The sequence below is a fragment of the Myotis yumanensis genome, unplaced genomic scaffold (assembly GCF_028538775.1).
Source record: "Myotis yumanensis isolate MYYU_CA2020_CCGP unplaced genomic scaffold, mMyoYum1.0.hap1 SCAF_3, whole genome shotgun sequence".
In the NCBI taxonomy this organism is placed as follows: domain Eukaryota; kingdom Metazoa; phylum Chordata; class Mammalia; order Chiroptera; family Vespertilionidae; genus Myotis; species Myotis yumanensis.
Window position 1 is genome coordinate 106293317 of NW_027223754.1, and position 22575 is coordinate 106315891.

A 22575-nucleotide genomic window follows, 5' to 3' on the forward strand; every position below is an offset into this window, starting at 1 on the left:
TAAGTAACCAGAGAATTTGTCTGCTTACCACTGAAATCATCACAAATAACATTCTCTCTCTTTTCAGTACTAACTTGATCTTTTAGTTTCTCTCCTATGTTTTCATTTCATAATTGTGCTGGGTTCCCTTGAGACAGTAAGCTATTTGAATTTCAGAATATACTTAGGCTTGTCTTGTATTTGCTAGGCCCTATAAGTGTCTGCAGCCTATCTGGATCTAGACAGGAGAAAATATTTACATACAGGCAGATCTCTGGTATTTTGGGTTTGATTCCAGACTGCCTTAAAGCGAGAGCAGAATAAAGTGAATCATAATCTTTTTGCTGGTGGAAGGTTTTGCCTTCAATTTACAAAAACTACAACATGAAGTACAATAAAGTAAAGCACAATAAAACAAGATGTGCCTATACAGCCTTTTGAACATAACGTTAAAAAATTAGTCAGTGGCTAGGAGATGGGATGGAGCAAGTTGAACAAAAAACACAGCCCTTAATTTGACAACACATGCAGGAAATAGAAATAGTCTAGTAGAGTGGGTAGTGGTATGAGATGAGGTAAGACAGACATTTGGGTTCAATTAACAGAGCCTTGAATGCCTGTTGAAGATTATGGACTTTATCCTTTGGCTAGTTCTCAAACTTTAATAGGCATAAAAATCCCTTGGAGGATCTTAATATTTATATCCCAGAGATTTTTATATTATTGTCAGGAATCAGTATTTAAATAAGCAGCTCAGAGTAATCTTGATGTTGGTCTGGGAACCTCATTGAAAACTACTGTTGTAGTCTGAGATTTGTGTTAGAGAGACCTGGCAACACTGGGGAGTGGAAGCCAAAAGGTTATGGCTTAACTTTCAAGTCAGAAGTCGAAATGCCACAACAAAAAAGACAAGAACCTCATTCCAGAGATACTAAAAAGATAGAGGACACAGGATTTGGTGACTTACAGGTTGTGATGAGTGAGTGGAAAGGAATTAAGAATGACTTAAGGGTTACTGAGTTAGGCAACTGAATAGATGGATGAAAGTTAGAAATACAGAAGGAAAGAGTCCAATTAAAAAATGAATAGAGCAGTCAAAGAAAGACAAGTACTGTAAGATTTCACTCATGTGGAATTTAATGAACACACTCAACTACCATGCAAAATAGAGACAGACTCATAGAGAGTAGACAGACAGTTGTAAAGAAAACAAATATTTTATATTTACCCGCCAAAAGGTGGGGGGGGCAGGAGGCACAAGGACCTGAATAGACAGTTCTCCAAAGAAGACAGATAGGACAAGATGCCCGATGTCACTAATAGCAGAGAAATGCAAATTAAAACCATAATAACACTTCACAGCTATCATTAATAAATCAACAAACAAGTGTTGAGGATATGGAGAAAAGGGAACTCTCATGCATTGTTGGTGGAAATGCAGATTGGTACAGCCACTATAGAAAACATGAAAGTTCCACAAAAAATGAAAAAACAGGCTCAGCCTGCATGGCTTAGTGGTTGAACATTGACCTATGACCCAGGAGGTCATGGTTCAGTTCCCGGTCAAGGCACATGCCCCAGTTGCCGGTTCAATCCCCAGTAGTGGGTGCGCAGGAGACAGCCAATCAGTGATTCTTTCTCACCATTAATGTTTCTGTCTCTCCTCTCCATTTACCTTCCTCTCTGAATGTGTGTGTGTGTGTGTGTGTGTGTGTGTGTACACATTAGAGGCCTGATGCACGAGTTCGTGCACAGCCAGGGGGAGGGGCCCTGGGCCGTTGGCGGGCCAGCCCCGCACCCTGGCCGAACTCCTGGTCGAGGGGACAATTTGCATTTTACCCTTTTATTATATAGGACTAGAAGAATCCTCAGGTGAGGATTTAAAAAAAACAAAACAAAAAACTTGAACACAATGGTAATTTAATATAGTATCTTATGCTTCAAGGAATCAAAGTAGGAAAAAGCACAGTGATCTTTTGATTTGGTAATTCAGGATGTCATTTCTGACTTTTACCAGAGTGGTTTCATTTGGATGAAGGTAGAAAGCTAGATTGTAATGGCTTGAGGAGTGTGCAGTTGAGGAACTGAAGAGGTTGACCTATGTGAACTGTCAGTGTTTTGGTCCCGTTAGAACAGATGTATAGTCCAAGTATTCTGTAGCATGAACTTGAATTCAGTATACAGTTGGAGCTTTAATTTTTCTAATTTATATTGAGGAGTTTGTGGAAATAAACATTTATATAATTTTAGTTCTAAAGACATTTTGTAACCCTTTGCAGTCTAACTTGTTGCCTTCTAGTTATTTACAGTTTAGCAAACTACAGTAAACAAAAGACATGGCAGGGTGAAGAAACACTCTCTGTAATGATAGAACAAATAAGGTCACACGTACATAAAAGCACACACATGCTTTAAATGGATTTTGCTATTTTATTTTTTTATATATATGTTTTTATTGATTTCAGAGAAGAAGGGAGAGGGAGAAAGATAGAAACATCAATGATGAGAGAGAAACATTGATTGGCTGCCTCCTGCATGCCCCCTGCTGGGGAGTGAACCCACAACCCGGGCATGTGCCTTTGACCCAGGGCCCTTCATTCCACAGGATGATGCTCTATCCATTGAACCAAACCGACTAGGGTATGATTTTGCTATTTTAAAACATTTTATTTCTAGCTTTATCCATAGAATAAGAAATTATGAAAGGAAGTTGTCAAGCAGTTCGTTAGAACAAAGATATTGACAAAAGATAAAGGAAAGGTGAAAAATAGAGACCAGGGTGAAAATGAAAAGGAAACAGGCAAGGTGTTTTGCTACCAAGTTTGGTCTCTGTTGCAGTCTTTTAGTTATTTTTCTCTGCTGTTTATCTTTTTTCCTTCCCTGCCCAGAGGCTTTCCAGGTTTAAGAGCTTTGGAATCCCTTTGAAGTTTGAATGTCTGTTTCACTCCATCCCATACAATGAAAGGCTAATATGCAAATCGACTGAAGGGTGGAACTACTGGTTGCTGTGACGCACACTGACCACCAGGGGGCAGACACTCAATGCAGGAACTGCCCCCTGGTGGTCAGTGAGCTCCCACAGGGGGAGCACCGCTCAGCCAGAAGCCCTGAGCCAGACTTACAGCTGGCGAGTGCAGCGCGGTGGCAGGAGCCTCTCCCGCCTCCCCGGCAGTGCTAAGGATGTCTGCGGACTTAGGCCCACTCCCCATGGGTCAGTTGGACATCCCCTAAGGGCTCCTGGACTGCCAGAGGGCGCAGGCCGGGCTGAGGGACACCCTCGGGCCTCTAGTTTTCTGTACAATGGAAAAAACATACCTGAAGCTTATTTAGAATTAAATTAGGTAACCTAAGTTAAAATGACAAGAATAATGCCTAACACAAAATATGTATTGGATGAATGATGGCTCTTTATCACTTCCCTAGATTTCACAATGTGGGTGTGTGTGCGCGCGCGCGCGTGCGTGCGTGTGTTTTAAGGGAGATGAAAAACACATTTAAATTCTGATCCATTGAACTTGAAGTAGAAATTTCTAGTAGTGTGGTTTAAAGAGTGATGAGATAGAAATGTCTTTGAGGGATGCCTGCTAACTCTTCAAACTAGGCACACCCAAGTAGACATGACTATGAGGTTGACATCATAACTTTTGGTTTCCTGCTTTCCAAGTCCAGAATTCTGTTATTTTCGGACTCTATAAAGGCAGCTAGGTTCAAGTGGACAGTTTTGCCCTGGCACATTCATAAAATACTGATGTGTAAGCTGACACGCCAACTCGCCAACTGTAATAATTTACATATATCTCTTTGGAAAAGCTGCATGGAGAACCAGAATCTAATAAGGAAGTTGTTTAAATTTAGAATCAGAGTGTCACTAAGATATTAGTGGTTTATAACATTATTGATCATAATTTACCTTTCAAACTAGCATAAAGAATATTAAAATCGTTGATAATCTAGCCTCTTAGAGGTAAGCAGGGAATTTTGCAGATAACTCATTATTGGTAACATCTCCATCCAGATGTTACCTGTTTTTTTCTTTAAATAAAAAATAGAATCATCTTGTATAACTCTTAATAGCTTGCTTTTCAAATCTGTATCATATAACTCTTTCCATGTTAGTCAGTTGTGTTGGTTTCTGAACTGATGAATAATCTGAGCTATTCTAGGTTAGCTAGAGTGTGACCTCCCCGGGAGCCATGATGTTGCTTCGTGCTTCTTTGTATCAATGTACTTAGGACAGCATCTGGTTTATCATATATCTCAGAGAATGTGTTGAATGGAAGCACAGCAATAAACTGAAGCAAGCACATGAGCTAGTATCAGCCTCACGATGTGTAGATAACTTTTTTCTTTTCCACTCATTGTAGGACCTACTAAATGAAGCAAAACAGAGACTCGGCAAGGTGGTGAAAGATACAACTAGATACCAAGTGCTGCTGGATGGACTGGTCCTCCAGGTACCCTTATAGACCAGGTCTATTATAGTTGATAGCCATAGTTCTTAAAAAATTGACAAAATATATTAGAGGCCAGCTCTCTTTTTCTTTTTTTCTCATCTTAGCTTCTTTCCTTTTGCTCTTTTCCTTTTCTAATAGAGAAATGTATACTGCATGAGAAGACAGTAATGTCTGTCAGGTTGAGTAAGACTTCCAGGTTTACCATTCTTTTATATTACTAATTTTTTACATAACTCAAGGGTCAGATTTGCTTGCAACCTTCAGCTTTAACTTCTTTTTTTGAAAATATATTTTTATTGATTTCAGAGAGGAAGGGAGAGGGAGAGAGAGAGAGAAACATCAATAATGAGAGAGTATTAATGATTGGTTGCCTCCTGCATGCCCCACATTGGGATCCAGCCCGCAATGGGGGCATGTGCCTGAGCGGGAATCGAACTGTGACCTCCTGGTTCATAGGTCGACGCTCAGCCATTGAGCCACGCTGGCTGGGTTTCAGCTTTAACTTTTAAAACTTAAATTAGTTTTCCTAATTTGATTTTACCACTAATACTTGCTTTTGATATTGAGGTTCAGACCAAAGGCTGTATACATTTTAACTCTATACTCCTTGGCTGTGAATCCTTATTTTACTTATGCTAATTACAATAATATTTGTCTTCAACTTAGCTGATGTAAGATAAGACTCCCATATAAATTTTGTTTCTACCACCTGAGCAGTGGGTATATTTATTTGGTTTGTGATATCAAGATCGTGTTTCCTTGTTCTTGTATTATGCGCTGTCTTTTAAGGAAATTTACAAGGGAACTTTTTTCCAAAACTAGATGGAAGAATCATAAAAACATTCTATTTATTCCTTAATAATTGCATCTGATTGTGTCATAGGGTTTGTACCAGTTATTGGAGCCCCGGATGATTGTTTGTTGCCGGAAACAGGATTTCCCTCTGGTAAAGGTAAAGATTAGAGAAAGAGACCTCTTTTTTTAAAAGATAAGAAACTTAGGGATGAAATGCACCCCTAAGTTTCTGTGTGTCTGACCTTTATATGACAGCTCAACCATGGAGATTAGAGTTTTAATATAATGTAAATATTCATTTAAGTGACCTCAGCTTCTCATTTCTTAAAGAGGTCACGTTGCCATTTGAATTAGTACCCTCCCCCCTTTCTGGAGACTTCGGAATACCGTAATCTTCTGAAAATGCAACAATAGAGGCAGCACCTAGTAGAATTGAGCAAACATAGTTAACACTATCTTAAAGTGGCGAACTGCTCTCAGACCAGCAAGGCTTGGCTCTAACCTAATACATTCCTGTACCTAGAGAAAGAAGGTGGCTGCCAGAAAAGAGGTTGATCATCAGTGTAAACATAGCTGTAGTCCCGGGGCAAATATTAAGGTGCTCTTCCATGCCCTTTCCAAGTGAGAAGGTTCCCTGGTCTGAAGGGTGTGACCTGCTGGCCCCATGACATGTACCTAGGTTGTAGTAGTAGGTTGACACTCTGTGCTGAAGGAGCCTGTGGCTGGTAAACCACAAGTCATAGAATGTACTCCCCTAGCTATGATCCTGTGCTATCAAATTGCTCTTCAGATTAAAATTCTTCAATATAGCTTGATTTCACTTAGTCCCTTAGCGATCATATTTATAATACATGATATATTTTCATTCTTACTATAATTTGTCTCTCCAAATAACTTTTCTCCTAGGGAAGAAAATGTACCAGCCAGATTACATAGTGTTCATTCCCCTTAGTCTCCATGATAAATTAATAAATTGTGGTTCTAGTTTATAAACCATGTCAGTAACTTGGATCCATGTTGTGCTAACAGCCTTGTTTATGAACTTCTACAACAGAGAGGAAAACTCATCAAAATTCACCAGGGTGATAATCTTGCTATGGAAGCAGGTCCAACTGCCAACTGGCCATTTCTAGATGACACAATGATAATGCTAGGTGTTAAGCAAATTTCTTCTTGAAACTAAATAAAGTGTTAACATCCAGTGTCATGATATTTCTCCAAAGTGGTGCTACATTAGATTTGAGAAGCAGGGAAGAGTAGAATATATGCATAAGTTTGCTCAACTGGTAATATTGTCAGAGAAAAATATTAAAATATTAAAGTTCCTTCAAAGAAAATGTCATTTACATTTGTAGAGTGTGTACAGTATTGCTCAAAAGACTTTCCACTAATTACGTGTTATCACACTAATTGCAGTATAGTAGTTAAAAATTCATTTTCATCTTTTTTTCCCCAGTGAGCTCCTTTCTTTATAAAATTGGTAAAAAGTACATAACAAAAAGCTAACCATTTTAAATGTACAGTTGCTTTAATTACAGTAAGTACATGAATTGTTGTGCAACCATCTTTTATTTATTTGGATGTACCCAGATGTAGAATTGTTGGATCATATAGTAACCACTATCCATCTTTACAACATTTTCATCTTCCCGAACTGAAACTCTGTCCCCATTAAACACTAACTCCCCATTCCCCTCATCCTCAGCCCCTAGCAACCACCATTTTGCTTTCTGTCTCTGTGAATTTAACTATTGTAGGTACCTCATATAAGTAGAATCGTATAGTATTTTTCCTGCTGTGTCTTAGTTCACTTTGACAAGGTTCATCTTATATTGTAGCATGAGTCAGAATTCCCTTCCTTTTTAAGGCTGAATTGTATGTGCACACCACATTTTGTTTATCTGGTCATCTGTCAATAGACACTTGGGTTGTTTCTCGCTGTTGGCTATTGTGAATAGTGCTGCTATGCACATTGGTGTACAAATATCTGTTTGAATCTCTGCTTTTACTTATTTGATGTACCCAGATGTAAAATTGTTGGATCATATAGTAACTCTATGTTAAATATTTAAGGAATTAACACACTGTTTTCTATAGCGGCTGTACTGTTTTACATTCCATTAGTAAATCATCTATTCTCTTACCTGAAATATATAGCTGCTTGTATTGTTTGTGGATTTTTATTTTTATTTTTTGGGGGAAAAAAGTTTCTGCTAAAACCTGTCATTTTCTGCTTTTCCAGGCTGCAGTGCAAAAAGCAATCCCTATGTACAAAATCGCCACCAATAAAGATGTTGATGTCCAAATTGATCAGGAGGTCTACCTACCTGAGGAGATGTAAGGAGTATTTCTGCGTTTAACATCTGGCTTTCTTTCACTGGGAGAATGGCCTTTATACTAGGCCTGTTGTAAAGGGAGTTTTCTCCAAGGCACTCTTTGCCTTAAGGATAGAAGTGTGGCTGTTTTTTTTATATTAGTACTCTGTTGTGGTTCTTCCTTATTAGCCAGGTAGACAATGACTGGGAGGGAGGATGAAGTAATAAGGTCACAGTCCATTAAAATTTCCCAAAGAAATTTTGCAAAACCTTACCCAGCCTTTGTGTCATAGCCTGCTTATTTAAGAAATATTTGATAAAAGTAAAATTTTGGTATAGCAAAAGAATTTCATTCCCTAAGGCTCCATGTAATAGAACCACACCTTTTGCCTTATGCCTATTAAGTGCTGAGAAACTGAGGAATGAAATGATAAAAGGCTAGAGGCAGGACTTTCTAAGGGGGAGTTTGGTACAAGGTTAACAATGGTATCTTTTATCTGACACACAGCTTTGCCTTATCAGTACCCCTGGTAATTAGCAGAATAGGGCCTCGAGGAAACATTCAGTTGAGGATTCTTTATCTGTTAATTTGTAAACTAGGACTAAATCCTCCCCCTTCTGATTTGCTGGTTGTTAGAATTAAAGTTGGTGCTATTTCAGAAAATCAAATTGGCACGTAGCAGTCACTTGGTAAATGACATTTATTAACACCCATACCTTAAATCCTAAGAAGCTTTTTAAATTTATTCAAGCTTACTGCTTATGTTTATTGGCCCCTTGCAGTATTTATTTATTTAAAACACTAGAGGCCAGGTGCATGGATTCCTGCATCAGTGGGGTCCGTCGGCCTGGCCTGCGCCCTCTCAGTATCTGGGACCCCTTAGGGGATGTCAGATAGCTGGTTTTGGCCCGATCCAGACAGGAGGAGCTCTATCACGTGCATTGAGCGTCTGTCCCCTGGTGGTCAGTGCTTGTCATAGCAACCGGTCAACCGGTCATTCAGTTGCTTAGGCTTTTATAGATAGATAGATAGATAGATAGATAGATAGATAGATAGATAGATAAACTAGTGGCCTGGTGCATTAAATTTGTGCATGAGGGGGGTGTCCCTCAGCCAGGCCTGCACCCTCTCCAATCTGGGACCCCTCAGGGGATGTCCAACTGCTGGTTTAGGCCCGATCCCTGTGGACATCCTTCTCACAATCCAGGAATGCTGACTCCTAACCGCTCACCTGCCTGCCTGCCTGATCACCCCTAACCACTCTGCCTGCCAGCCTGCTTGCCCTCAACTGCCCCCCCCCCCCCCCCCCCCCCGCCACCAGCCTGATCACCCCCAACTGCCCTCCCCTCCTGATCTGATCACCCCTAACCGCCTCTGCCTCGGCCCCGCCACCATGGCTTTGTCTGGAAGGATATCTGGAAGGTCTCCCGGAAGGTCTCCTGGTCTAATTAGCATATTACCCTTTTATCAGTATAGATTTTTATTGATTTCATAGAGGGAAAGAGAGATAGAAACTTCAGTGATAAGAAAGAATCATGATTGGCTGCCTCCTGCATGCCCCACACTGGAGATCGAGCCCACAACCTGAGCATGTGCTCCAACCATAAATCAAACCCTGACCTACTGGTTCATAATGGTCAATCACTGAGCCATACCGGCCTGGCCCCTTGTAGTATTTAGACATCCCATACCCCAAAACTTTCCTATCTTCCTGAAATCTATAAAAATTATTTCCCCTGTTCTTTGTAGAGCTGGTGGAGTTGAGATCTATAATGGGGATCGTAAAATAAAAGTTTCCAATACCCTAGAAAGCCGACTGGATCTCATAGCTCAGCAGGTGAGTTTGGGAATACTTTTGTTAGTTGGTCTGTTACTTTAAAGTGATACAGAGAACACATCCATTCACTGGTGTTTGGGATTTGTTGCTGTATCCATAGTTTTTGACATTTTCTTAAAAGGTATGGGATTAAGCATTTAGTGGCATTGACTGAGTCAGTACCATTTATATGAGGGGGATTTGGAGTCAGAAAAAGGGTTTTGTTTACATTTACAGTAATGTATACATTTACTGCAAGTGGAGATGCTAACCAAAGTTCTTTCTCCAGCAAGAATTATGGCAACTAAAGTAAATACTTGTTTAAAAAAATTACCGTGGGCTGTTGGCTCTTCAAATATTCCCATGTTTGCACAAATAAATTATTTGGAAACAAGGCAGGAAATTTCAATTATTTCAACGTGCTGGGCATCTCCCAGTAGTGGTGGTCTACTGCTAACTTGTCTTATAGCTAAGCACTTTGATGTTGAGTATATCATCTTCTTGTAACTTAAACCATACAGCCTTGTTACCCAATAGAGTAGCCACTCACTACAAATGGATATTTAAATTAAGTAAAATTAAAAATTCAGTTCCTTATACGCACTAGTCACATTTCAAATGCACAGCAACCACATGTGGCTAGTGGCTACTCTGTTGAACACACAGCCTTAGAAGTTTGAGGTTAAATCCTAAGGATTTTCACTTGCAATAACAAGTACCTCAGCACAGCTTGCATTGTATGTTTTCTGCTTGATACATAGACATTCAAAAAATAAATATTTTTTGAAATAAAGAATGTAGGTGATACACAATATTATGATGAGATACAACTGTTAACAGGCTCTTCTTCCATCACAACGTAACAGAAGCCTTAGACAGTAATGCCTTGAGTTTTTTGTTTTGTTTTTAATGTTTTTATTGGTTTTAGAGAGAAAGAAAGGGGGGGAGGTGAGAGAGAGAGAGAGATATCAGTTAGTCCTGCACTCACCCTAACCAAGGATTGAACCCACAACCTGGGTATGTGCTGTGACCGGGAATTGAACTTGCTACCTTTGGTGCACAGGATGATGCTCAACCAATTGAGTGACACCAGCCAGGCCACGTTTAGTTTCTTAGTATTTTTCTTCTTCTTCTTTGTCTCCTTTAAAACAGTTAGTCTTAACCCAAAATTTTTTATTGGTTAAATTTCTCATCGAGGATTCTATGATAGTGCTTTGAATAAGTAAAGGACAGATCTGATGCTTTTAGCTTTGTGATTTCCTTCCCAGCCATTTAGGGGTTCATGACTTGCCATCTCTGTTAAGATCTACAGTTCTTCATAAATGATGATGGTAGGAGACTTGACTTTGGGTGGTGAACACACAGTACAATATACAGATAATATATCATAGAATTGTGTACCTAAAACCTATATAATTTTATTAACCAATGGCACCTCAATAAGTTTATTAAAAATTTAAAAAGATGTGCAGTTCTTCCCAAGTTCTCCAGTTGACAAAACAGTTATTTATTAAAGATCTCATTTCTTTACAGATGATGCCAGAAGTACGAGGAGCCTTGTTTGGTGCAAATGCCAACAGGAAGTTTTTGGACTAAGCCTTTGGGAGGTGGAATTCATGCACTGCTATGATGTAGAAGTTTCTAATATTTGAAGAAACAAGATGATCTATGTAGCTTCCTCTTTGCTATTCTAATACTCTGTATTTACTCGTGGATATCTTTCTATACTAATGCCCTTAGCCTAATTGTTAACAATGGGAGAAAGTTTCCTTTAATATGATCAGGAAACCTACTTCTAGCTTATCTAAAAGTAACACAACTTTCAGTTGGTTCTGCAGCATGAAGGTGAAGAAATCAGGTAGTTGTTGCATGGACTTTACCCAAACTTGTGATCTTCCTCTGCTTCTAGTAATCTAGTCTAGAGGTTATGTGTATGGTGTGCTCTGCTGGTAAGTCTCTGCTCTTTAGGCTTAACATACATGTGGGGCATGCATTCCTTCCAGCAGTAGTAGCTTCACTGTCACCTGTTTGGGCTTAGAAATGCTCCTTATCTGTAAATGTGATTTAAAATCTAAGCCATGATGCTTTATTTATTAAAACAAAACATTTAAGTGAATTTAATTGTAGTTTATCATGCAAGACACTCTAAGTGTGTGATTTGAGAGAGTAAAATTCTTAGTGTGGTTATCTAAAAAAGACACCATTATCCAAATTTCGGTAGCATTTGCTGGTTGATATCTGTTGGTACTTGAAACCATTAACCTTCCCTGGGTCCTCTGGCACTTTCTGCTCATTTTTACCAGATCCTCACTCAGAAGTGTTCCTTTTATGTTCCTTTCAGCCCCTTATAGTCTTCCACACTTACACATAAGGTGTTCAGTATTATCTGTCCTCTAGAGGGCTTGACAGCTTTATTGAGGAAATAGTTTTACTAGCTTTGGCAGTGTCAGAAAAGAAACTAAGGTGTGTGGGGGGTTTTTTGCAAGGGGAGGGGAGGGCGTTTAACTGTGTGTTAAGCCTAAACACTTTTCTTCCTCCCACTCATTTTCATGCCAGTTTTGAAATGGACACAGAAAGGTAGAAGACAGACTATTCATCGCAGCCTGTCTGCTTCCTTTGCTAATTATAAGATGAGATTATAACTAGTTCAACTTTATTTCAGACAGTGTTCCATGGACATCCTATATAATAAAAGCCTAGTGTGCTAAGTGTCCAGTTGTCCGGTCATCCATTCAACCAATCAAAGCGTAATATGCTAATGATATGCTAAGGCTGCTCAGTCGCTCACTATGACGTGCACTGACCACCAGGGGCAGACACTCAGACCGGTAGGTTAGCTTGCTGCTGGGGTCTGGCTGATCAGGATGAGTGAGATGGACCAGACACACCCTGGAGCCCTCTCGCAGTCCCTCCCAGGCTGGTCAACCTCCCGCGTCCCTCTCTGGCCCCGATCATGCACTGGTGGGGTCCCTTGGACTGGCCTGCGCCCTCTCACAATCCGGGACCTCTTGGGGGATGTTGGAGAGCTGGTTTCGGCCTGATCCCGCAGGCCAGGCGGAGGGACCCCTACTGGTGCATGAATTCATGCCCCGAGCCTCTAGTTGGTCTTTAAGAGCCTGTTTTTCAGAAGGAGGAAATGGGGCAGGGTGGCTGCCCTGACTTTGGCCTGGCTGCTTGGTTTTAGTTGGCCTTATCCCTCAACCACCCATAATTTGAAAGGATTTGGTTGGTTTTAAACTAGGTGCTGACTTTGAGGACTTATATGGTCCCCTTGAACTTTTGATTCTCTTTTTGCCCAAAATGAATGCTAGGACTAACCGTAAGTTATTTAGCTCAGAATAACAAAACTAAATCCTCCAAATGACTCAAGTATACTGAGCTTGAGGTGTGAAATAGAAATGTAAAATGTAGAAACAACCCTTCTATCTTTACTGTCTGTTAAGGTCCTACAGTCAATACAACCAAAGCATGTACTACTTCTGTTGAAAGGTAGTTGGTTAGGGGCTTCTGAGGCAGAATAGAGCTGTAGCCACCTTGCTTATTAGAATAAGGTAGTTTCTTCTGAGTCTTAGGTGGTACTACAAGTTAGAGGACAAAATACATAGAGGGTAGAGAGATGGAAGCCAGTGAAGGGACCTGAATTCTAGCTATATTTATTCAAAAAACTTTAAGATATGTTCTCCGATACCAATGAAGTAGACACCTTGGGCAATCCCAAAGAGAGGGGCTATGACAAGGGCCCGGCAGCCTGCTCCTTTCATGAAGGCAGATGGTCCCTCCTGAATCCAGAGTTTCCTAGGGAGAAAGAAGAGTCCTGTGAGCTGAATGAGCAGAAGCACACCAAGCAGCGCTCAGTGACATCCTCTCCTCCGACGTTTGTACATCTTTTCTTTGAAAGCACATGTCACTTCCTACAGGAATGTGGGAGCCATGCCTCCCCCATTATGTGTATGCAGTTTGGTTACTAAGCAGTTGGGTCCAGGCCATGGAAAATTGGCTCAATTGGCTAGACTTTGGGAGAAAGATGCTGTAGGGATGCAAAGAAGAAAGCTCCAAGTACAACCTGCTTTCGTTGAGAGGTAAGGGAAAGCAACAGAATTCAAAGAAATAAAGACCTCAGTGTAGTATAGTGATAAAATTGTCCCATAGTTTGAGTCTAGGTGCACACCAACATAGAGGGAACTGTCCCAGCCACATCTGTAAAGGGATACAGGGCTCTCACCTGGCACAGTCAGTGATCCCACTGTAGTTGTCCTCAACCAGACCTTTCTTGAGGGTTTGAATTCGAGTTTTCAAAACTAAAACAAACGTTAAAATTAGGAGGGAACATTTTGCTTTTGGTGTTCTCTTAACATTAAATGGTCAGGTTTCCTTTTATGGCCACCATACATAAAACTGAATCCTGAGGCTATCTCTACCATTGTGTGATATGTAATTGAAGGAATTAGAAACTACACGATCCCTTAGTTCACTCATGCTATGGGAAGATCCACCTGTGTTAGAGGAGCTGACTGTTGTCTAAAGATAGAGGAAGCATTGTCTCATAGTGTAGCTCCTGCCTTTAGCCTTCAATTTTAAAGTATCAGCAACATTTATAGCTGATGCTCACAACTCTATTGGGGGACAAAAAGCTAGTGAAATCAGCACCTAGAAAGTAAGGGGATTTGTCAGTGATAAGAACTAGACCCCACGTTCTGTGGGTGGACCTGACAGTGGCCACAGGTTATGACCCAAGAGTTTTTAGGTTGGAGCTGTTTTGTCTCTATCCTAAAAGTGCAATATTACTACTTATCCTCTAAATGACTCTTCAGGTAACTAATTTGTAAAACAAGTCAACACTAGAGGCACTTACCATCCAGAGGTGTTACTATGACAGCCGCTATGGAACCTGCAACACAGCCTGACATAAAGGAATGAACAAAGGAAGCCTTCCCAGTAAGTTCGTTGAAACCAAGGTTGTTGAGGTTGGCAAACAGAGGGAAGTAGATGATGGAGAAGGGAATATCTCTGCAGGAGAGGAAGAAAAACACTGAGCTTCTTGCCCTCCTGGGGCTTCTACCCAAGATCATACAGTGAGCCTGTGACCTCAAGATAGGTCAGAGACAAGCCTACAATTCCATATTCCTGCTCTGGCACCCATGATAATGTGGGGTGATAGCATAAGAGATCAGCTTGATTTGCCTTTCCCAACCATCCCAGTTCTTTCCTCTGCCCTCCCAGCACCTGCAGCTTAATGAGGAGCTAGATGCAGATTCAAAGACTGGTGGTGTGTTCCATAAAAGTGGGTAGGCAGGCTAAGGGAAGAGTTACTAAGCTGAGCAAGTGGCTGGTGAAGAGCTATAAGGTAAGTGTTGAGGGGATGGGCAGGAAGGTGAAGTTCATTTGTTGCCCAGAGACTAGAAAATTAACCCCTACATGGCCAGGTAGCTCAGTTGGATAGACCATCATCCCAATATGCCAAGGCTGCGGGTGTTGTTTTTTTTAAATGTTTTTATTGATTTCAGAGAGGGAAAGGGAAACATCAATAATGAGAGAGAGAATCATTGATTGTCTGCCTCCTGCACACCCCGTACTGGGGATTGAGCCTGCAACCCAGGCATGGGTCCTGACTAGGAATCAAAACCGTCACCTGGTTCATCGGTCAATGCTCAACTATTGAGCCACATCGGCCAGGCGAGGCTGCAGGGCACATATAAGAAGCAACCAATGAATTCATAAATAACAAATTGATGTTTCTCCCTGCCTCTCTAAAATCAATTTAAAAATTTTTTTTTAAATTGAACTCCCTCTTTAAAAAAAAATGTTGCCCCCCCCCCCTCCAGTAGCACAGTAAAATGGGATATATACACTCATTTACTTACAGATGACCCACAGCCCTGTGTATATAGTACATTCTAGTGCCTTTGGGCCACAGAACACCCTATAGTCATGTGGGCCTGGCCACTGAAGAAGGGTCCTAAAAGTAGTCTTTCAGATACCCAGTCTGTAATCCTGCCCAATTGTGGACAAAATATGAAGCATAGAGATATTTGAAAACAGGCAGGTTGGGGTAGCAATCCCTCTGGTCCTCTTCCCGCTCCCTATTCACTTGGGGCCCTCTGTCCCAAGTTTGGGAAGAAAGTCTTACCTGAGAAGAGTGGCACCCAAACCCTTATAGAGACCAGCCAGGCCCTGGGTTCGAAGCAGCTCCCAAGCAATGACAGTGGCAGATGGACACTTGTGTGTGGAAGCTGATCCAATGGTGTAGGACCTAGAGGAAGGTGCTGAGGCCGAACCATGGTGATGGACTGCCGAAAGGGAAAGGACAGACTTCCCATCACAAACTAGGCCCCAACAGGCGCTGCAAAACACTTGCAAGAGTATGGCTCCCAATTCCGCAGTTCTTCATTCTCCTGTGTTTTTAATTTGTCTCATTTCTAAACCATCTCTGAACCTATTTACACAGTTTCATCCTGTTGGGTCTTTGGGATGTAGGAATCCCATATGTCTTCTGCCTGATGTAAAGCAGCAAATGCTTTTTGTTTGTTTAAAAGCTCTCCTTCAATCCCAGCCCATGTGCTCTGTGGTTAGAGCATCGGCCTGGGCACCAGAGGGTCGAGGATTTGATTACTGGTCAATGCCATGTACCTGCCCACAGTGAGGGAGCATGTAGGAGGCAACCAATCAATGTGATATTTCTCTCTCTTTCTCTTCTATCTCCCCCGCCCCCGACTCTCTAAAAATCAATGGTAAAAAATATCCTCACTCCTTGGATGAGGATTTAAAGAAACACTATCTCCTTAAGTTGGTTGGAGCGTCATCCCATGCACCGAAAGATCGCATCACAGATTCTATTCCTGGTCAGAAAACATACCCAGGTTGTGGGTTCAATCCCCAGTTGGGGTGCATGCAGGAGGCAACCCATTGATGTTTCTCTCTTCCTCTCCCTCTCTCTCAAAAATACAACAGGAAAAAAAATCAGACTTCAACAGAGCCTCCTCTCTCTACCATTCTAAGATTAGGTGATCATGTCCTTTTTATTCCCTGCATCATTTTATAGAATTTTATTTTTTAGATGTCAACCCATTTTAGTTGAATAATTCAGAGCTCATAATACAATGAGTTAAACATCTAATAAATAGAATGGAATTCTTTTTTTTCCTGAGCATATTAAATACAAGCATTTCAAATGTGGTTGAGTCCCATTAATGACCACAAGATTCAATGCACTGAAATTGTGTGAATATTGATTCTCAGTGTGTGAGAAGCTTTGCATAGATTATAAGTTCTTGCTGAAAGAAAGCAATTTAATGTCCCAGTTTTGTTTGATATCCATCAGGGCAGCATTTCATACTAAGAAGCTAATGACAGCATATTGTCTTATGCTAATAATCTAAGGCTGCAGGCCTCAGACAGTTCTAATCAATGAACATTATTTTCCCCATGTCTCCTTTAGGTGCACATAATTATTTCACCCATATCCTAGATTTCTCTTCTTTTAAAATGTTTTAGGAATACTAAAACTTCTTATCCAAGTTGAAAAACAAAACATTACAGAACTTTTTACTCTGCAAAGCAAAACAGTGAGGGCTTTCCAGTGCCTGAACTGTATTCTTTCTGCAGTTTTATTTGCTTTAGACTGGACTGATCCACCTGAAAAGCACAGCACGTGTGCACAGTTGGATTGAGGAGGGAAGGGGAATGCACATTTATTGAAGACCTGGCACATGACATGTCGGCTTATTAAATTCAGACATTGTGGTTTAGCTCTGAGGAGAAACCCTCCGTCCCACCCCACCAGGGTGAGCCTCCTATTAGACGGCCAATCATTGCTTTTAATATATGCTTTGGTACCTATTCCACTCTAACTTTTTGAGAGGACCAGGATTTAGCAAAAGGCCAAACTTCTCTTCCAGAGAAAACCAAAAGGATAGAGATGGTTCTTTTTATGCATTCCCACTAAAGCCCCACTTCTATAGCATAATATAATAGAACTTCTATTTACTGAAGTGTTCATGAGCAAGCCATTGACAAATTTCTTAAGATACTTAGGAAATCAAGCCTAAATGTTAAGGCAATAGATAGAAGTATTAGGGTGAGACCTCTGTCCTTCCCGAATCAATATTCTCATTTCTGCTCTTTGTTCTAGAGCTGGAAGTGTTAAAATCTAGAATGGTAACCATAAAATAAAAATTTCTACTAACTAGAAATCTGATTGGGTCACACAGACTAGCAAATGAGTGCAGATGTGTAAAAATCTATTCTGATTATAGCCTTTATTGATTCCATGTGAAGTTCAGATAGGCCTCACCCAAGCGCCCAGCATCCTGCAGCTGAATCTTGAGCATTTCCATGGGACAGGTAACCACCACCTGGCACATTCCAGCTCCACATCCAGCTAGCATCTCCATCTTCAGATTCCGCTGCATCCTATGGGACCAGGAGTTGGCATCCTTCAGTCACAGGCCAGCTCTCCTATCCCACCCTGGCCATCTACTATCCCTTGGTGGTTGGGACTCTCCATGCATGATATTTAGCCTTGTTCCCACTGACTGCCACTCACCCAGCTGAGTAAATAATTACCTGGCGCTCAGGCTCAGTCTCCTTAAAGATATGACACTAATTTTAAAACAGACTGCCAGGGAGGTAGCACCTGCATAGAAGTTGAAACTAGTACAGTGGAAATGCCTATTGCAGGAACTTGATTGTTCCTGATCCCTTAAGCAATATTACTAAGGTGATGGGAGGCACAAGGAGAACTTAAAAATCACTAGCATAGCCCTGGCCAGGTAGCTCAGTTGGTGAGAGTGTTTTCCCCATACACCAGGTTGTGGGTTTAAACCTCGGTCGGCACATATAAGAAGCAACCAATGAATGCATAAATAAGTGGAACAACAAGTCAATGTTTTTTTTTTTTCTCTTCCTCTCCCCCTTTCTCTAAAAATAATTTTTTAAAGAAATTCATAAGCATAAGAAAGATAGAATAGAGAGCCTAGAATCAAGAGTCCCTGCATATACACTCAACTAATATCTGGCAAGGGAGCCAAGAACAATCAATGGAAAAAAGACAGTCTCTTCAATGAATGGTGCTGGGAGAGCTGGATATTCACATGTAAAAGAATGAAACAAGAGCCCTATCTTACAAAACACAAAATTTAATTTGAAATGGATTAAAGACTTAAATGTAAGACCTGAAGGAAAGAGGGAAAAAGCTCCTTGACATAGGTCAACCTAAAGCACAAGAAACAAAAGCAAAAATTAATAAATGGAACTATATCAAACTAAAAAGCTGCATAGCAAAGGAAATAGCAACAACATGAAAAACCAATCTATGGAATGGCAGGAGATATTTGCTAATCATATCTCATAAGGGGTTAATATTCAAAATATTTAAAGAGGGTGGTTGAATAATTCAGAGCTCATAATACAATGAGTTAAACATCTAGTAAATTGACAAACTCAATAACAAAAACACACACAAATAATCCAATTAGAAATGAGCAAAGGACCTGCATAGACATTTTTCCAAAGAATATATTTAAGTGGCCAGCAGGTACACGAAAAAATGTTCAACATCACTAACCATCAGAAAAATGTAAATTAAAGCCATAATGAGATCACCTCACACCTATTAGAATGACATAACAAAGATGAGATGATAAATGTTGGTGAGATGTGGAGAAAAGGGAACCCTTGTGCACTCACTGTTGGTGGGATTGCCTGGTGAAGCCACTGTGGAAAACAATATGGAGTTTCCTCAAAAAATTAAAAATAGAACTACCATATGATCCAGCAATCCCACTTCTAGGTATATATCCAAAGGGGACAAAATCACTGTTGAGACCTCTGTTCCCCCATGTTCATTGCAGCATTATTTACAACTAGAGGCCTGGTGCATGAAATTCATGCACGGTGTGGGGGGGTTCCCTCAGCCCAGCCTGCACCCTCTCCAATCCAGAACCCCTCGGGGATGTCCGACTACCTCTCACAATCTGGGACTGCTGGCTCCTAACCGTTCACCTGCCTGCCTGCCTGATCGCCCCTAACCACCTCTGCCTCACCCTGCACCTGAGACCCAGGATTCCCTCCTCCGGCCAGTCGCAGGCACCTGGGACCCGGGCTTCCCTTCCTCTGGCCAGCCACAGTCACCCAGGACCTGGGCTGGCTTCTCCCAGGCCAGCCGCATCCACAGAAGACCATGTGCAGGCAGTTTCACCCAGGCCACAGGCTCAGGCGCTGGTGCCCAGGACCATAGGGTGGGCGGCTTGTCCCTCTCCTGGGCGGCAGGTGCAGGTTCGGGCACCCAGGACTGCAGCGCAGGCAGCTTGTCCTCCCGGGCCAAAGCCTTGGCTGCTGGCACCTGGGACTGCAGGGCAGGCGGCTTGTCCCTCTCTCAGGCCGCAGCCTGGCTGGTCCCCATTCCTCTCTCTCGAGCTCATTTGTGCCTGGCTAGTCCTCATTCCTCTCTCCTCAGTGTTGAGTGTCTGAGCCGTTATGGCATGACGGTGTGAGGGCTTGACAACCATTTGCATATTAGCTATTTATTATATAGAATAGCCAAGACTTGGAAACGAACTCATAGCAAAAGAGATCAAATTTTTGGTTATGAACGTGAGGGGAAAGGAATTGGATGAAGGTGATCAAAAGGCACAAACTTTCATTTATAATAAGTACTGGGGATGAAATGTACAACATGATGACTATAGTTAAACACTGCTCTATGGTTGCTAAGAAAGTAAATCCTACAAGTTCTCATCACAAGGGGGAAAAAAATTGTAACTTTATGAGGGGATAGATGTTAACATTGTAGTAATCATTTCATAATATATGTGTGTCAAGTCATTATGCTGTACACTTTAAACTTATACAGTGTTGTATGCCAATTATATCTCAAAACTGAAAAAATATTCATCAGCTAGTTGATGTATATATATTCTATATGGTCTATCTCTTATCTATCTATCTGGAACTTCCAAATTACACCAGCTCATTCTCTCCCTTTACTTACCATCTGCTAAAACACACTAACCCTCAGCCATTTGTGTATACATATTTATAAAAATGCACACAAGTAAACTGAGGCAGAGTTGCAATCCTCTGCCTGCTATCTTCCAAAAAAAGTAGACATGCAGTGAAGGATTTCCATCTCCAGCCCCCACCTGGCCGTACCCATCTTCCATGAGCAACTGTCGGAAAAAGTCATTGGCTGCTAGCTTAATGGCCTTCTCTGGAGTGACCAAGGTGAGGTTCACTGCAGCTCCTGGAAGTAAACAACGAAGATGAGGAGGTAAGGCCATCTCTGATGTACCAGTGCCCGGAACATGCCATGTAGATGGTCTATCTGGAACTTCCAAATTACACCAGTTCATTCTCTCAGAAGTTGTTTCTGGAGTAAACAGGGTCTCTGGGGTCAAGGAGGGTTCATCTGCTTATCTTATTGAAATAAATTTCCTTTCATCTCCCTACTTCCACTATCCTCCCACTACATTTTCCTTTTTAAATGGACTCATTGGTGCAGTTATTAGGAAATCTGTCCTTGCTAATGCTGCCTGTCTCTGATGCTAAATAAGCAATTCCCCAAATTAATCCCCAATAAAAAGGCCCTGGGGGACAGGGATTGGTTTCAATTTCTGTGCTGTGTTTGCCAGGCCCACTGACAGCTCTGTGGGTCATAGAGGCTTTTTTACTTTGTTCCTAAGGGGTACTATCATATCAGTTCCTTCTCAACCCCAGCTTTGTATCCATTTTCCAAGGCATAATCATGGTTGTGCCACCTTGGATAGGGACACTGCAGGAAACAGGGACAGTACTGGCCGTTTCAAGGAAGAGCCACTCAGTAACTCCTTTCCAGGAACTCAAAACCCTTTCCGTTCCTTCCTTGTCAGCCTCTACCTCTTCTGCTATTAGTGGTTGGATGCCTTGACAGCCTGAGAGAGGGGTGGGGCGGAGAAGGGGGTTTGAGGGTTCACTTACCTCCAACATCACACAGTGAGGCAGTGGTTGTGCCAGGATGGAACCTAGGGCTCCTGGGCTCCTCAGTGTATTCAGTGGCATCCCCCAAACCTCACCATAACTACTGTGTCTACCAAGGCACAAGAGGGCTTATGAAAAGCAATGTGGTCCAAAAGCACTTGGTAGCCCAGGCCCATCCTAGGAGTTCCCTGGGCAGAAAGAATGCTGCTTTCCAATGTCCTATAAATTCACAAAAATCTGACTCCCCTGTGCCATACCCTCTGTCCTCACTTGGCCTCACAAGCCAGGCCTCCCCCAGGATGCCTGGTGAGCATACCTCGGTACATGCCCAGAAAGCCCTCTACCCTTGCTGTCTTCATCAGGCAATCTATCCTAGAAGCAGAGCCAGAAAGGGAAATTAGTAGTGAACAGGAGGCTGTACCACAACCCCCTTGCTTTCATCCAATGCTCTAATCCTGTTGGGCTCACCCAAGTTGACCACCTCCACCTCCCTCCCCCACACCCTAATCTTACTCCCTAAAGAGACTATGGAGAGTGAGGCCCCACATCCCTCCTCTGGGAGTCCCCTCTTCTTACCCCCTTCTTCACCAATACCTACATTCCTTTGTAGATATCTTTTCCATGTTGGTTCTGAAGTCGAGTCTTGGCCAAGTCAATGGGGAACACACAGGTCACCCCCAGGAGCCCTGCTATGCCTCCATTGATGAGTTTTGCTGTGACACTAGGCCATGGGAAGGAGGGAGGCACAGAGTGAGTGAGGGAGGCACAGGCATAGGAGCGTGGAAGGAGGCTGGCTGCGGAGAGCTACCCACAGCCAGGACTGGATGGGGAAATGGAGGGAGGCCAGCAGGAAAGCAGGAACAGAGCAGAGCAAGCATAGGAATGGCAGCTCCATTGACTTCAGCCCCACAGGCATCCATAGACCCCTCTCCTCAGCTTCCTGCCCCTACCCCAGCAACCCTTCTGCTCGACTTGTCATGCCTCCCTCACTTGGTCCAGTTCCAGAGATAGGTTAGGGGCCAGGACCCAGAGGGCCTGGCCACTTCCTTCAGGGGTACTACCCTCACCAGGGCTGAAGCCTCTTGCCCTAACCCCACAGGGAGATGTTCATAAAGCTAGGAGACTGCCAGGGCTTCTGGGAAGGATGCCAGAGTGCCAACTCTGCCCCCTGGGGCTCCACTAGTGTGCAGGAGGTTCTTAGCTGGGCCTCAGAGTACCCCCTGCAGAGTTTCCACCCAAGGCCTGTTCTCTGGCTTATCCCCA

At 42.1% G+C, this 22575-nt stretch overlaps 2 protein-coding genes across 5 annotated transcripts in view; one reads left to right on the plus strand and one right to left on the minus strand.

Annotated features, from left to right (window-relative positions):
• The window catches only part of ATP6V1E1 (ATPase H+ transporting V1 subunit E1), a 68502-nt gene extending 56431 nt beyond the window's left edge, over window positions 1-12071 (plus strand). The window contains exons 5-9 of one of the 2 annotated variants that reach the window (XM_070409294.1): window positions 4344-4433; window positions 5317-5385; window positions 7471-7565; window positions 9294-9381; window positions 10894-12071. In XM_070409294.1, the coding sequence (XP_070265395.1) occupies window positions 4344-4433; window positions 5317-5385; window positions 7471-7565; window positions 9294-9381; window positions 10894-10956 (405 nt within the window). In that variant the 3' untranslated portion in view covers window positions 10957-12071. The remainder of the gene's footprint in view (window positions 1-4343; window positions 4434-5316; window positions 5386-7470; window positions 7566-9293; window positions 9382-10893) is intronic. The other variant, XM_070409295.1, reaches the window with a different exon arrangement.
• Window positions 12072-12976: 905 nt separating this feature from the next.
• The window catches only part of SLC25A18 (solute carrier family 25 member 18), a 31790-nt gene continuing 22191 nt past the window's right edge, over window positions 12977-22575 (minus strand). For all 3 annotated transcript variants that reach the window (XM_070409293.1, XM_070409291.1, XM_070409292.1), the window contains 8 exons: window positions 21911-22033; window positions 21629-21684; window positions 20509-20599; window positions 17651-17769; window positions 15488-15647; window positions 14213-14367; window positions 13583-13658; window positions 12977-13155 (listed from right to left, as the gene is read on the minus strand). In XM_070409293.1, coding sequence (XP_070265394.1) covers window positions 13014-13155; window positions 13583-13658; window positions 14213-14367; window positions 15488-15647; window positions 17651-17769; window positions 20509-20599; window positions 21629-21684; window positions 21911-22033 — 922 coding nt within the window. In that variant the 3' untranslated portion in view covers window positions 12977-13013. The remainder of the gene's footprint in view (window positions 13156-13582; window positions 13659-14212; window positions 14368-15487; window positions 15648-17650; window positions 17770-20508; window positions 20600-21628; window positions 21685-21910; window positions 22034-22575) is intronic.